The sequence below is a fragment of the Gymnoscopelus microlampas genome (assembly GCF_963454915.1).
Source record: "Gymnoscopelus microlampas genome assembly, chromosome: 2".
NCBI lineage: Eukaryota > Metazoa > Chordata > Actinopteri > Myctophiformes > Myctophidae > Gymnoscopelus > Gymnoscopelus microlampas.
The window spans coordinates 42,361,286-42,378,051 of NC_139939.1; the positions used below are offsets into that span (position 1 = coordinate 42,361,286).

General features: G+C 40.6%; 1 protein-coding gene across 1 annotated transcript; it reads left to right on the forward strand.

Moving 5' to 3' along the window:
- Positions 1–929: 929 nt before the first annotated feature.
- Positions 930–16,763, forward strand: trmt1 (tRNA methyltransferase 1). The gene is made up of 16 exons (XM_084045173.1): positions 930–1,124; positions 1,605–2,020; positions 3,142–3,352; positions 4,255–4,442; positions 5,121–5,236; positions 8,180–8,292; positions 8,788–8,936; positions 9,491–9,574; positions 10,660–10,729; positions 11,134–11,268; positions 11,431–11,516; positions 12,201–12,309; positions 13,132–13,208; positions 13,451–13,570; positions 14,397–14,511; positions 15,600–16,763. Exons 2-16 carry the CDS (start codon positions 1,620–1,622, stop codon positions 15,672–15,674), a joined length of 2,049 nt encoding a protein of 682 aa, XP_083901299.1. The 5' UTR covers positions 930–1,124; positions 1,605–1,619; the 3' UTR covers positions 15,675–16,763.
- Positions 16,764–16,766: the final 3 nt, after the last annotated feature.

Consider the following 16,766-nt stretch of genomic DNA (forward strand, 5'->3'; position numbering starts at 1 on the left):
TTGGGTTTAAAATCCTCTTAGCAGACCTTGAACTGTACTTTCCTGTGCTTTTTTTGCAAGCTGATAATAAAGAATTAAATCAATCAATTCAATCAATCAAAGGCAAGGACCCCCAAATGAATATGTATCAACTCAGCGGACTCCCCCATCTGATTGATCGATTGATTGATATACTTTATTTAGAAAGACATGGTAAAAGTACATGGAAGTATAATTCACAATACAAGGTCCTCTAAACTGGATCGCTCATAAAAGCACTTGGCTTATTTAAAATGAGATACCCGTGTACTCAAATCATGATGACATTTAAGAAGACATACAAATATACACTACTATGCAGAATGTCATACAATCAGCTTACAGGTTACTGGTATGAAAAACAAGAAATATGTACAATAAAATAAAAAGTACTGAAAGTATTTTGTACCAGATTTGTGTTGTTAAAGGAGTAGTTCACCCAAATAATTACTTATTTTCTATCGATTACACACCCCATGAAGCCTTGAATTCATGGATTATTTTGTTTTTGTTTTTGTCACATTCCTGAGACAATAATTTGATGGCCAGACTAAAATGAGTCTCCTACTGAGCAAATTATTGGCTCAGGAATGCGACAAAAACTAAAACATCTCCATGAATTCAAGGCTTCATGATGGGTTGTGTAATTGATAGAAAATAAGTCATTTTTGGGGTGAACTACTCCTTTAAAATGTTTCAAACATATTCCACATTTGTCACTTGTTTTCCAAGATTTTATTTGAAAATAGCAGATTTACAATTTGTGAGCTTGTGGATTGGCCTTTTTCAAATAACCAATGTATGTAAAGGTTTAAAAGTGCTCAATGTGGCCTATCATTAGTCCCTTCTTTTGGGCTTGTACTGTTTTCATAGACCTGGTTGCTTAATTCTCTCACAGAAACTGGCAACGCTGTTCCATACTGCGTTTCATGTGGAACCTCGTCGGCTTCCGTAGTTGTGGTCCAACCGTCATGTCTGCCTCCATGTGCTAACGTGTGTGAACAGCACAGTAAACATTCACACCTTAACACCTGTCGCTTTTTAGACAAGAAAATAAAAGAATAAACACCAGAATACGCGTGTCCATCTGGGAGAAAGCACTGCAGGTATTTATCTGATCTGATGTATCCTAGTTAGCGAGTTAGCTAACTTTATATGATGCAACTGAAGTACTTTGTGTATCTGGACTGTAGGCTGTACCTTGTGACTGTTAAAACCTAAATCAACCGTTTGATAAAAGCTAGAGCAAGACCTCTTTAGTGAAAGCGTAAAGTCATTCTATTTCATAATGTCACCATGATGATAGTGCTTATTTTGGGTCGCTTCTGTCACATTCTTAAGCTCAAGATGCAGCAACAGTTTTCCATGCAGATGTTTGGTTGCATCTGCTTGTCATTTATCTCCTGCAATCACAGCCTTGGATCAAGACTATCATAGATGTAGTTTATCGATTCTGACTCAAGTCAGACTCGATCAAATATACATCACTATGATAGTCTTGATCCAAGACTACTGCACCTAAACTCTTCAATCACCAAATGATGTTGACTTGATCAGGCTGACGTTTGTCTTGTGTTTGTTGATAGGAACCTCCATCCTTTATGCTGGTGGTGCGAACAGCCCAACTATTGCCCCATTTCATTGGCCATAATTGGAGACAGTCCTGCAGACGTACTATCTTCCAGCAGAGACATAGGTGGACCGTTGGCATTGTTGCTGCCAACAGGGGACTGAGATCCATGGAGCCCCTACGAGCCATTCAGGACCCTCAGGATCCAAACACCACCGTGGCTGGGGAGGACACAAAGCCTCGGTCCCCTACCATATTATTAGCACCACATGGGGAAGAAGGGCAGAGTCTGACAGACAATGACGGGGAAGGACCCCAAACTGGACTGTTACCCGGAGAGAAGGTGGTCAGAGAGGGCAAGGCGGCGATCTTGTTTCCCAGTGCCAATGAAGTTTTTTATAACCCGGTCCAGGAGTTTAACAGAGATTTGACGTAAGTTAACACTGATTCAGCACTTGTCTAAGTGGGTTCCGCTTGTCAGCTCACTCACGTGTACCTTATGTAGCATTTAGCCTCATTTTCTCTATCTTTGTTGACATTAAACACTCTGTAGGCAGGGTCTTAAGGATTTCAATCTTATTGAGAAGGGAAAGGGACCCGGTGAATGCAAGGTGCACTGCTCACAAAGTCAATAGTATATACATACAGAAAAAAAGAGAAAAAAGAGAAGCCCTTGGACTTACTCAAGGCCCACTCATGTGGAGCCAAGGATATAGATTAGTTAAAACGCCTTTATTGTTTAGGGCAAAATGTTGACCATTTGAAAATTAATGAAAAGGCATGTAAGGAGAATGCAGACCGTTTTTGACCCGCCTGGGTGGGTCTTCCTCGGTGCGTGGCTCGAAAGAATAGTCCACCTAGTTTCAGTGATTCAGTCCTTACATACACATCGTGTCCAGGAGGCCTAATTACGGCACCATCCATCATACACAAAATATATAGTACATATACTGAGTAGAGTGTGTAAAAAATATTTCTATTTACCAATAACAGATAAGATAACCACATTATACCACAAAGGACAATCAGCCTGTGTACAGAATAGTACATTCATTGAGACTTGGATACACCAAAGCCAAAAGTAAAAACCCCCAAAGTCTCTCTCTGAAGTCATTTGTTGAGATGACCACCACCTCTAATAGGTTGCAGCCTCCGCATGTTCGATACGCACCACTTTCAAAAGTCTATGGAAATGGCATGCCATAGATAGAGTAATCTATATTATTGGTTCTTATTTATGGCATATTTATTTATGTTCTGGCACTCTTTCAACTCTTTCTTGGTACGCTCTAAAGTAAAACATGAGCCGGTGAGGTGCCGCTGAATCTGTGGAGGTACAATTTATAAAATGTTTCCATTTATGTATCTCCTTTTGTCTTGAAAAGATCTACTAACTTCTGTTTATATAATGTTAGAACAATGATTACAGGTAGATTACACAAGGTTTCTTGAGCCAGTGGCCTTGCCCTCTGATTGGAAGATCACTCCCCGTAGTTGGAGGCTCTGCCAGCGGTTATATCTGGGTCTTCCTCTGTCTTCTATGCCCTCTCCAGGTGTGCTGTGGTCACAGAGTTTGCGAGGGAGCAGATGGCTCGGAGAGGAGTGAAAGTGGTCGTTCCAGGAGAGAAAGAGAGGGTGGTGGTTACTCTGTCAAAGGAAAACAAGGAAACGGACAAGCAAACCGAGCCAGAGGAAGACAGGGAGACGGACGAGAAAAGTGGAAGACAGCCACTTGTGACCGCAAATGTGGGGGAGAAATGTGAGGTACAGGACTGGATACAGGGTGTAGAATCGGCCCTAAAAAACGGCTTATATTCCTGCCTTTCTTACTTATATGTATTCCATATGAAACTATAGAACGCTCAAAACCGTTTCTGTGGGGATTCACCTCTGCTGCATTCTAATTTGTCAACAGGATGGCATTCACAGCAGCACTAAACATTATGTAAACCTTCAATGAGTGTATGTACGTAATCACAAATTGCCAGGTGCGTTGGCATGGCAACCCCAGTATAGGCTGGAGCAGAGCTGAGCTCATCGATTACTGTTTTTAGTGCTGCTGCTGTAAATGTTCACAAAGAATATAGTCTGTGTGAATCTCATGGAAACTTTTACTAAATATATATATATATATTCTGCCAGAACATAAAAAAAATGGATTTGATCCTATATGACAAGAGCTGATTGCCAACCAGTCACAGCAATTAATGATTTGGTGAGAGTACACAGTTATAATTGGAATGCCACGAAGGTGAATCCAAAGAGGGTGTTTATGGCTGTATTGGATTACATGCAATGTGTGAATGTCTAGGGCTAGATGCAGAATAAGAGGCATTAGCTGGTACCACGTTTTCCTTTGACAGTTGCAACAGACAAATAATCCCATCATTGGTACACTGCTTACTTTTGCTGTAAAATAGCGAAATAAATGTTGGTAATCGACATTTGTCAACAGAAAACTAAACGGGTAGCAGCATTTATTTGTCTCTTATTTATTTAATTTTATTATGTTGAGTTGTTTTATTCCTGTTTTGACAATTTAATCCTTTTGTAATCTTAAATATATTTAAAAAAATGCTTTCTCATACCCATATCATATTTCAGTCAATAGTATAGTATATTCATAAGTGAAATTAAGTTATTTACTCACCCCCACTCAAACTCAGAATGGCTTGTATGTATTGGAGGGGCTGGCAGCATCAGGCCTGCGCTCTGTGCGTTTTGCCCTGGAGGTCCCTGGCCTGCGCTCCATCACCGCCAACGACTTCTCAGCCAAGGCAGCGGCCCTCATCTCCAGGAACGCCCAGCACAACGGGGTAACACACCTGCTCCAGGCCAGCTGCAAGGATGCCAGGTGCACTTCACTTCCACAGTGCTTCCTTCTCTTTTTTTTTTTACCTGGTTGAAGGCTGCAGCATACTTCTTCGGAAAATGAAGTAATAGCAGAGAAAAAACAAACAATAAATGCATTGACTTGCCAAAGTTCGTTTCGGCAGTTCTTGCACTTCCAAGATTTCCTACACCACCACAGAGACACCTACAGTATGCAAAGTGTTGTGTGATTGGCCACAAATCGAAGCGGTGGTCATCAAATCAAATCAATTACTTTATAGAGCACATTAAACACAAACAACCGAGATTGAACAAAGTGCTGTACAGAGCAGGAGCAAAACAATCAAAGCAAAAACATACACATGTAAGCAAGTGGCAACATGAGCACCAAACATTTATTTTGTTTCTGCAGTCAGATCCAGGTGGCAAAATCACAGTTCCAGCACTGTATACAGTGGCCAGGGTCTAACAATTACACACTCGGAGGGGAGCCGCATCAATTATAAAACAATCCATAGAGAATTTGATGTGAAAAAATAAAGTAAACTGCTTTTGAAGTATGCTGCCAACTTGAGGCTCTCAATACTTTGCTGTCACACTTCCTCTCCTCTCTCGCCTCACTTATTCATGTCTGTCACACTCTTGTCTCATCCCTTTTTACATGGTGCAACTTTTGGCTCTCCAACCCTTCCCTCACCAGTATGCTGATGTACGAAAAGCGAGGAAAGAAGGAGCGCTATGATGTCATTGATCTGGACCCGTACGGCAGCCCCGCCTCATTCCTGGATGCTGCCGTTCAGGCTGTCGGTGAAGGAGGTGTGTTAATCGCCTCCCTTCCTTATTGGGCTTCTAACTGTAGATTACTAACTAATAATAACAACATGATCTCATGTGGCCATGGACCCCCATGCATGTCAAACTGGGGGTCCTTGAAATTAAAATGGTTGAGAATCACTGCTAGAGCCGTAAAAACCTTCTCTTATGGGGGTCCATAGCTGGCATATGTTTTCAAATGGGGGTCTGCGGACTAATAAGTGTCACTTTGGGGGTCCTTGACATGAAAAAGTTTGAGAACCACTGGTCTATGACATGTCTATGATGTATGGCTACATATTTGGGCCGAGGTTTCAGCCTGATTCACTTGCCGTTCACTTCCTCTATATAGTCCAGGGGCCAACACTGATATTTTCACAAATTGGTACCACCTAAGGTGACCGTAAAGTTTTTGTATTTTTGTCTTCCTACATGTCTCTAGTTTATATTTTGGTATGATAACCCTTCCAATCTTGTAGCTTAATGGCAGTTATCACTACCTACTGGCTAATGTATCCGGTAGGAGACACAAAGTAGAATCTTTGTGTCTCCTACACCCGGGCATCAAATTATTGCGACAAAAAACAAAATATATCCATGTATTCAAGGCTTCATGTGGTGTGCAATTGATAACTTCTCAGATTTTTGGTGTTTGCAAAAAGACTGCTTTCCATAAGCTTGTAAAAGTTGACCCTCCTTCGGTCTAGGGTGGTCATAGCTGAATGGGTAGAGAGTCCCCCTGGGAAACTTAAAGGAGGAGTTCACCCAAAAAATGATTTATTTTCTATCAATTGCACACCCTATGAAGCCTTGAATACATGGATATATTTTGTTTTTTGTCGCAATAATTTGATGCCCGGGTGTAGGAGACACAAAGATTCTACTTTGTGTCTCCTACCGGATACATTAGCCAGTAGGTAGTGATAACTGCCATTAAGCTACAAGATTGGAAGGGTTATCATACCAAAATATAAACTAGAGACATGTAGGAAGACAAAAATACAAAAACTTTACGGTCACCTTAGGTGGTACCAAAATATGGCCTGGCCCCTGGACTAATAGACAGACGGCTTGACTCTGAAAGAATCTAGCTGATGATGCAATAATATCATTTATACATTATGTGTGCTCGAATTTGTACAATCTGAGCCTCATTGTCTTCCAAGTTCCATCTTAACCTCATTGTCTTCCAGGTTCCATTGATTAGATATTTAAAAAAAAGTATAGAACATATTTGAACAAAGATTAGTGGGGTTTTATTCCAAGCTGGGCAGTATAGGTTCTACCAAGGCATCAATATCTTGTAGTGTAATGTAGAAAATCCATCATAATGAATCAATATAGCTTGTACTATTATTTATGAATTGTTTATTTATTTGAACCTCAGAAACTTGACCCCTGCGCCACCCAGACACCCCACAAAGTTTAACTTTTGTTGTTCTCCTGGTTCCTTTTGTTTCTGTTGCAGGAGATCGCCGTCTTCTCAGTTTCTTTAGCTTTAGTACAGGCCACATTAATAATATTGGCTTGGAATTGGCTTGCATTTATTTAGCCTTAGCTTCAGAATCTGGCTCTTGATCACAGGTCCTCTTAAGTTATTTAGCCTTAGCTTCAGAATCTGGCTCTTGATCACAGGTCCTCTTTAAGATGTTGAAAATTGTCTGTACGGGAAGATGAAAGGCTATCTGCCTAAAGTAATTAACAGTTTGCTTGTGAAAAGCAGTAGTATGGAGGTGTCCATCACTGTTTCATTATGGTAAAGGTCCAAAACAATCAATCCGGATGTCATTACTCATGCTGTAAACTCGGCTAAGCCCATTTATTAAAGACTTAAAGGAGTATTTCACCCAAAAATGACTTATTTTCTATCAATTACACATCCCATGAAGCCTTGAATTCATGGAGATTTTGTTTTTGTCGCATTTCTAAGCCAATAATTTGATGACGGCTGCGTTTCCGTTAGGAGACTCAAAGAGTCTCTTTTGAGTCTCCTACCGGAGACATTAGCATCTTTCCGCCGGTCATCAAATTATTGGCTTAGGAATGCGACAAAAACAAAAACAAGCTCCATGAATTCAAGGCTTCATGGGCTGCGTAATTGACATAAAATAAGTAATGTTTTGGGTGAACTGCTCCTTTAATAAAGCAGTGTGCCTTGGTATTTTTTTTGGGGGGGGGGGGGTTATGACTTATTGTCTTTAGATCCAATGGGCACCTGTTTTTTTTTTTTGTTATACCTGCATTCGTGAAGTGGATTCATCCAATCTACTGGCCTTTGCTCTCTCTATTTTTTTGTTATTTCAAAGAAATATATCTGCCCCAAAGTAGCATTATGTACTACTGACCTATTACTAATGACTTCTCCCAATTGATCTGCGGTCATAAATTGCATTTTTAAGAGCCCTGAAGAAGATCATAAATATATTATGCCTGTTATGCCACATCAGTATACCGTTGTTTTTTTTCCCTCTGAAATGCCACTGCAACTGCATGCACGTTGCTGCTGAGGAGAGGCTTTTCAGATCGAGTATATCCTTATGCAACTTGATCAATAATATTCTAAGACATTTCCTGGAATGAGATTTCATTGCATTCTCTCTCACTCGCCTCCTAAAGTGTACTCCTCTTCTCGTCCTCTCCCTGCCTAGGGCTGTCACGATTACACATTTAAGTTGACGATTAATTGTCACACAAATAATGCGATTAACAATTCTAATTGTGTTTTTTGGCATTGAACATTGGAACATAATACAATTTTAATTTCTGTTTGTTTTTTTATTTTCTTCATAATCACAAATTACACAGGGCCTAAATATACAAATGAATTACTGACACATTTAATAATTTTATACTTTAAAAAAAAGTTTGAAAAAAATAGCAGAAATAGCTGATCTACAAGCATACAACACGTCACTTTGTGTCCCTGCATCTCTCTGTCTCTGTTAGGATTGTTGTGTGTGACCTGCACAGACATGGCAGTGATGGCAGGTAACAGTGGAGAGACCTGCTACAGCAAATACGGCTCCATATCCATCAAGGCCAAATACTGTCATGAGATGGTGAGGAAAGGATCTTCTATAAATGTATACAAAACATAATGATCCCTGCAGCGCTTCTTTCTCTTTCTTTTTGTATACAAAACATGGCAGCGTCTGACGGGCTTGTAGATCTAACTATTTTGGCCGTGGGACACTGCCGTAGAACTAAATATAAATTTGGTATTACAAGTTTATACAAAACCCACTGCAATTGTTTACTTTTGACTGTTGATATTTCTAAATTAAGTTTTAAAGAGTTGTAACTAACAGGTTCCTTTTACTGTTCCCATGTAGATTTTTGCAATTTTACTTTTCTAGGGTGTTCAAATTGTATGAATGTACTTATTATGGATTATATTCTGTATGTCTCTGCTACTGCAAAAAAAAACAGGACCAGGAGCTTTCGTCCGTTGATCTACAAGCTCTAGATCTGCTATTTTCACAGAATGTTCTCCCCAGAATGGGAACGCTGCTGTAGGTTTCATGTGGTTAATTCAATGTGTCCCACTCCCCCAGGCTCTGCGTATCATCCTCCACAGTTTGGACCAGAGGGCCGGAGTGTACCAACGCTACATCCAGCCTCTCCTTTCCGTCAGCGTTGACTTTTATATCCGCGTCTTTGTGCGCGTCCACACGGGACAGGCCATGGTCAAGAACTCAGCCAGGTGTGGCCTCACGCACCGTACACAAACACGCATATGCCCAGACAGTAAAATCCTCAGTGTTCATTTAAAGGATTCACCACCCAATTTAAAAGTTCACCCCCAAAATGACTTTTTTTCCTATCGATTAGTCACCCCATGGAGACTTGAATTCATAGAGTTTTTGGGGTGAACTAGCCCTTTTAAGTCAGAGTGTACAAATGGAACCAAATGGACCCTTTTGGGTACATTTGACCCTTATCGGTATACAGCTCATATAAGTGTGCATACATGTGCATGCATGCAGAAGCACATTATACATACGTTGATGTTATGTACATGCATGCACCGATTGTACTATACATTATGATAGTTGTCCTCAATGTGTTTTATAATTCAATACTGGCACAAACATGGGTGGATTAAAGGGTTTATCTCCATCAAAGCATTCAAATCATTGTTCTGTGAACTCTTGGACGAGGGCGTTCACATACCGTAATCAAATTGCATAATGGCGATGCTCAAATGGTATGTCATGTGTGTCCTCTCTAACATGGCATTGTGCTTGTGTGTTGCAGCAAACAGGCTCTGGTGTATAACTGTGTTGGCTGCGGGGCTTTCTACTTACAACGGATGGGCAAGAAAACGGCCCAAGGAAAGAAGTAAGCAACTCCACCATGTCCTAATGAATAAACTAGGGCAGTGAGTGATTCCTAATCTGTGGGCCGGGGCCCCTTGGTGGTCCGTGAGGATATTACGAGTGGGCCCCCAAATAATAAAATATTTTATTGATAATAATATATTATTACAATTAATGTTAAACAAGGGGTTTTCGTTGTGATACCAATAAATAGGAATTTTCAACTCTACTACATTAGATCCATTGAACCAAGCCAGAACACAATCGATTGATTGTTAAAATGTGCTCTGAAAATGCACATGGCCCGCCCATCTGACTACTTAACATGGCTGATGGGCGGGCACCCGGATGCTTTCAAGGTCATGTTCAATTGGGCCCAGATCCAGAAAAGGTTGGGAACTACTGAACTAGGGATTTTTTTGCCAGACTGCTTGAGATTATCTATACATTCCAGGAATCTCTGTCTGTCTGTATACCGGTCCTTCGCATATCGCGAGAACCGGTCATCCGATCGACTTCACACTTGGGTGAAATGCTGTATCGGGTGTATTGCCAAGGATCCAAGGATCCATGGGTGTGCAGTGTCGAGTGTGAAGTCAACGGTATGAACCGTTCTCAACAGTTGTTGAAATTGCCGAAAACCGGCATGCCAACCTTTTGGCGTAAAAAAAAACAGGAATGATTGGGTTTGTTTGGGTGTCTTCTGTTGGCCATATAAACATCAAAGAGCAACGTTTAGCCACTGCTAACAGGTTCAAGTCCTAGAGTATTGATTTGCATGTTAATGTATCTGACCATCATTCAAGGCTGAGTTTTTTTGGTTGTCCGTAGGACTCCAGTTGACTTCTCATCAGTGGTGGCTACATTTAGATTATGACCAGATTGTATTACCAAGGAACCAGCAATCTCCACTTTCATTCAGACCACAGGCTTCTCTCATGCAAAAAAAAATACATTTGATTGAAACAAATTGTATTATGTTTTTGTCCTCCATATTTTGTATTTACTTATAAAGAGCTAATGTGTAATTATTGCTAAGTAATGAGGTCCTCTTTAGTGCCTCTAATGCCTTTCCTCCAGTAAAGTTGTATTTTGCTGTGATTCCAGTACGAAATACTCAGCCGCGACTGGTCCTCCAGTTGGACCCAAGTGCCAACACTGTGGACTCACACATCAGGTATGGTGGACACAAACTCGCTATGTGTGTATATAGGCTAAGTATTACATGTATTAGAAATAATAATGTATATGCATAATTGAATATACACGTATAGAACACACAATCAAGTTTTAACACTAACATAATCGTCTGTCGGGTGGAAACCTCATACAGTATGTCCAAAGCTGTTACTTTTCAGGATTCAAATAAAAAAATGTCAAAAGTAGCAGATCTACAAGCTCAAAACACGTGGCTTCACGCCACGTTTTGAGCTTGTAGATCTGAAAGTTAAAATATGGAGATACCGGTAATAGGTTTCTGCCCGACAACAACCGTATGCTAAGTTATTTCTTCTCTGTCTCACATTCTTTGTCTTTCTGTGTCGCTCTTTATGTGTCTGTCTGTCATGATGCCCATAATAGCTGGGTGGTCCTGTCTGGGCGGAGCCCCTCCATGACACGGCCTTCGTCCAGAAGGTTCTATCGGCCGTGTCCGGGAACCCCTCCCGCTTTGGAACCGCCAGGCGCATCGAGGGGATGCTCAGCATGGTCACAGAGGTGAGAGAGAGGGCACAGGGCGCCCCAAAAGGTCACAGAGTGGCGTGTATATATACCAAGCACAGAGAACTGTGATGGCGGTGCATTAAACCGGCAGTAGCTGTGTAGCTGCCAGGTCTACGACCGGCAGGTTCTAACAAGCAGCATTGGCATTTGTTACAGGAACTGGAAGACGTACCCTTGTATTACACTGTGGATAACCTGAGCAGCACCATACACTGCAACACCCCGCCTCTGCTCCAGTTCAGGTTGGAACACACATGCACACACACTCATTCATTTGCACACACAAAGACATTATTCTGCTATGATGATTAACCAGCCATGATTCATGATTTCGCCTCAGAGCATGTTAAAACAAATGCTACCAAATATGTGCACACACTGATCCTGTACCAAGGAGCTCTGAATATGACTAACCCCAGCCCCTCTCGCTCTATTTATATCTAGTATATAATTTAGTTATTTAGATCTTCTCCCCAAATTGAGTCATTGCCCAAATAATGTGCTTGTCGCTGTCAATCAACCCTGACTGGGGAGGGTGTAGATGGATGACTACATCATGCCTTCGCTGATACACATGAGTTTCATCTCTGTTTTCTTTCTTGATGGAATTAGGCCTGTCACAATTATTACATAATCGACTAATCACAGTTATTTGAGATATTCGCAATACTTCTTTGCATAATAGTCATCATTTCCATGTTTTTGATTGTTTTTCTCCTACATTCTTTATCCCACGATTTTGTAATCCCTATTTTTCACCCAGTGCCAATGCCCAAGCTTGTAATCCTTGGCGCTACTCTCCCTCTGCCAGCCTGGGGAGAGCCCTCCCATAATCATTTCCATGTTAAAAATGTTCATATATTTTCAAAAATATATGAAAATATATTCACCTCATATGTCTTTCTCCTTCTCCTCCTCCCCCCCAGGTCAGCTCTCCTTCACGCAGGTTACAGGGTCTCCCTCTCTCACGCCTCCAAAAATGCCATCAAGACGGATGCCCCCCCTGCTGTCATCTGGGATGTGATGCGCTGCTGGGTAAACCTTGCTTAGTTTAAACACACTAAAATATCCGGTATACAAGCTCACAACATTGTATGATGGAGTATAAATTAGGCATTAGAAGAACGGAGAACACAGTCTTGTTGAGCTCCGATTATCACGTGACTTCATCCACTCTGCATTCGTTTACACCTCCATCCTGTCAGGAAAAGTGTCATGCAAAATGTATAGTCAGTTTCAAGCCTTTTTAATTCATGGCACACTTCAGTGTCATCTGTCCAGAGAACAGGAATCAATCTGCTATATCCTTTTATTATTGTAGAGCTGCTAGGAAAGTATGTTTTTCTTTCAAATCTAGCTCAGAGAACTCTCAATTACTAGTTATGTACTGTTACCATTACCATACCCAATGTGGCTTTAAGAGATTAACCAAACTCACCACTGCTGCAACAGAAGTAAAACTGTGTGCATCTTATATTTGAAAAGTTGAGCCTTAATCTTACTTTGAATTGAGACTCTGTTTTATTCCCAGAAGCATGAAGCCAGGCTTAAATAAAAAAAAATGACTTCAAATTAAGCCCCGCTATTTATTAATGTTACGTAATAAGTCACATTGACTAATAGGTTTTATCATTGTAAAAGTTGTTGAGTTTGGTGTTATAGAAAATGTATTATACAAGATTTAAATATGGTGTCATTACTAGTAGATATGTAATCAGTAATAATGCTGGATTTCTTGTTATTTGTGCCATGTATTTTAATTTGTCATCCTAATATTTTTTTTGTATGCACTTAAAGTATTAAAAATATATATTTTATAGTAATATCTCTGCTGAATGTATACCATGTGTACTGTAGGAGAAGTCCAATCCCGTAAAGAGAGAGAAGCTGTCAGAAACTAGTCCTGCCTTCAAGATCCTCTCAACTGAGCCCAGGTCAGTCCACACATCAAACACCTTTAACTCTTAGCTGTTGTATAGAGCTGGGCAACATTGGCTGTTTTTGGATAATTAAGAAAATATTTATTTTCTGTATGATGAAGTAGGGCGTTAATTTACGAGAAAAAACACACCAAAATAGGCGGTTTCTGCCCGACAGCAACAACATGAAAGAATGTGTGTGTCTCCATGCTCACAATAAATGTGTTTGTTGCGTTGCTGTGTGTGTGTATCCACAGCCTCCAGGCATGTTTCACAGTGAGGGAGGATGCCAACCCCCAGTCCCGGAAACGCCACCTGACCCGCTTCCAGGAGAACCCACAGGCCTACTGGGGGCCAAAGGCTCGCGCCAAGGCTGGGTAGATAACACTATCTCTATCCACTAGACACACTTTCCTATACATTACGCATAGGGGTAGATGGGGTTCAATATCTCACTTATATCATGGCCAGTTTGCAAAATGAATAAGTAGTGTTTGTTCATATTCTAGGGCAATATGCACTCTGAATAGAAACGTGTTGGCACTATCTTCATCAACCTTTGGAATAAACGATATCTCACTCCAGCAAGTGAGAGAAGAGAAGCCGTAGTTATGACCTAGAAACGGAGTACCAATATTAGTCCAATAATAGTTCCATGGAAGAAGTTAGCAATGTGTGCATTGCGACTAAAAGTTCCTCTGTAGCTCACAGGGTTTATTTATCCGTCCTCAATGCCCTCCTCTTCCATATTCCTTCACTCCCATCTGTTTCTTTTATCCCTTTAACCCATTAAAACCTGGAAAGAATCTGTAATTTTAGATTTGAACCATTTGAACCATATTTTATACTTTGGCTAATAGCAGATATACAAGCTCATAGCATGTCACTTTGTGCTACGCTCCGAGCTTGTAGATCAGCTATTTTTTTAAAAATCGTGAAAATTATACATTTTTAACTCAAATCTTTGCTTCTGGGGGTCCCTGGTCCCCTAAATTGGAGATGGGGGTCCTTGACATGAAAACAATTTGAGAACCACTGATATAGAAAACTGTTAGGCTTTAGAAGGTTTGTAGAAGCGGCCTCAGGTCCTAAATGAGTTAACTTTTCTGACATCCTATTTTTCTCTGTATGTCCTTCATGCCCCATCCTCAATCTAATCTCTTTATCAATTCCCAACCCCCTCTGTCTAATCCTCTCCTCCAGAGGTAATATCTCCACTGACCTCCAGGACAAGCGGAAACAGCTTCAGAACAAGCGAAAGAACCAGATCACAGATACCTCCCAGCTCAAAAGCCACGCCTGCAAGAGATTCAAGAAGGTCAGTTCTCCTCTCAGGAGGAAACACCCATCCCACACAGGAACAATTGATGGTCACATCAAACGGTAGCCATTTTACTTACCAAAGTTAACCACTTAATCTCTATATTGTACTTCTTAAGACAAAACAGCAGTCTGGCAATTGTGAGCTTGTAGATCAGCTATATTTGGTGTGTGCAACAGTAATAAATCACCCTTTAACAGCGATTCTTTTCTTCTTTTTTAAATCATTTTGACAAACATTCAACTCTGCCTCCTTTTCAAGGGCATCTGAATCCCACTTGATCCAGTGGGATTGAACATTGGCAGAACCAAGGAATGTTAATAATATATATATATACACTTAATCCATAATAGTTACCTTAAGTCTGTTTTTGTCAGAAGTACAGAGCCCCCCAGGGGTCAGATGAGGATATTTGTTCCCTTTAATTATGAATCCATTCCCTGAAATTAAATAATTCTTGGCCTCAAATTAGTAGTAATTTGTATTTATTTTTAAAAGATTTGTGGCATTTTTATGCTTGTGCTCAACAACATAATCTTTCCTGGCTATGGGATCTCATTTGACCTGTGAGTGAATAAACAGTGAGCTGTAAATTAATGTGTGAATGGTAGACCACCTGTCTACCCAGAGAGGAAGGCAATGGGCCCGGTGTCCAAAACGGACAGAGAGCCTGTGCCAGGCAGCAGAAATAAGCTTTAAAAGCTCAATACCAAATCGTAGGAATAGGTGGTATAAATAGCGCCTGAGCTATAATAACCATATACCAGAAGTTTTATATCACTCCACCTTATCTACAGCATTTAAGTTAAACTTGGATCTCTGGAGATTTAAGTACGGAGGAGTGAACTTTTGTCGCCGTACAGCATTGGTAAAAACATTGTGTAAGCATGCGGGTTTAAGCTGATGTACAACTTTAATAGGTTATAGGAATTGCACCATTGATACTGTAAAAAGGAACAGAGCACTATATGAAGTAATTCAAGAGCACCAGTTATTAAATCGAGGGCACAAATTAGCTTATGTGAGGGAACAAATATTCCCCAGACCACTGTTTCCTTACAGAAAATGTCCTCTTTGTCCTGCAGGGAACATGCACCCATGGAGACAAATGCTGCTACTCGCATGATGTGGAGCAGAAGGACGGGGAGAAGATGGAGTGATGATCTTACGTTTTTAGTTGTTCCTTCTATTCTGACAAAGTTGTACAGGTCTAGTGATTCTGGACTAACAATCATTATGTAATGAATGATATCGGGGGTTGTATTGAGATGGGGAACCAGCCCAAGGACAGTATTGGGAGTTCTGCCTGCCCAAGGCAGCATCAGGGGGAACGTTTTGCTTTTTTTGTGTTTCATTTCTACTGTTGCGGCAGTCTAATAAAGTTCCTATATCAACCCCAAGGTTCTCTGGCTCCCTTGACGTTTTGTCTGAAACTGTTGAGTTTGTTTGAGGTAAGATACAGGTAACGCAAAAGAGAAATAACGGCACTTTATTATATGGCATCTGCTTCAAATCAACATGATCCAATTATAAACAATTATTTACATAATAAGGCACATCGGAGAATGAACCTCAAGTCCAGCTCCCACCAACCCATAAACTTGTTGCAGCTTGAAAAATGTATATGTGGAAATATGAATGGTCTGAAAATGTTCTTATGGGTAGAACCTGCTTGGCAGTAAAGGATTCATTTAAAATACTGCATAATATTTTACAATAGAAAAGGCAGCTTCGTCACAATATATGAACCTCCTGGCAGTGAAAGTGAAATATGTTCATGGCACTATAAAGATGATACAAATGTCCATTTTTGTCCCCAAACATTGTGTAAAAACAAGGCCACACAGTCAACATGATCCAGTGGTATCTGCATGGTAGTCTATTGTGGCCTTGAGTTGATCTTTACAGAGCTACTCTATTTAAAAAGGTAGTATTCAACACAGTATCAGTGTTGCCATGTGAGATGTTTCCACACAAACAGCTGGAATGTGAAATTATGTTTTTAGGATGCTTTTGGGAGATCCAGCCGCAACATTTTGTGCCAGTGTAAATCCAGCCAGCGGATATGAATTGATTGTGTGCCGTGGGTAGTGTTTGCTATGTAAGCCTCCTACATTAGCAAAGAAAAGATTCTTTATCCTGTCACAATTGTCGCTGCGACACGTGATCAGCTATTTTTGGTCCACGACACCGGCACGCAACAAAGTATAATGGCCCTTTAAACGGTGAGGCCACAGGGATTGGCTGAATCA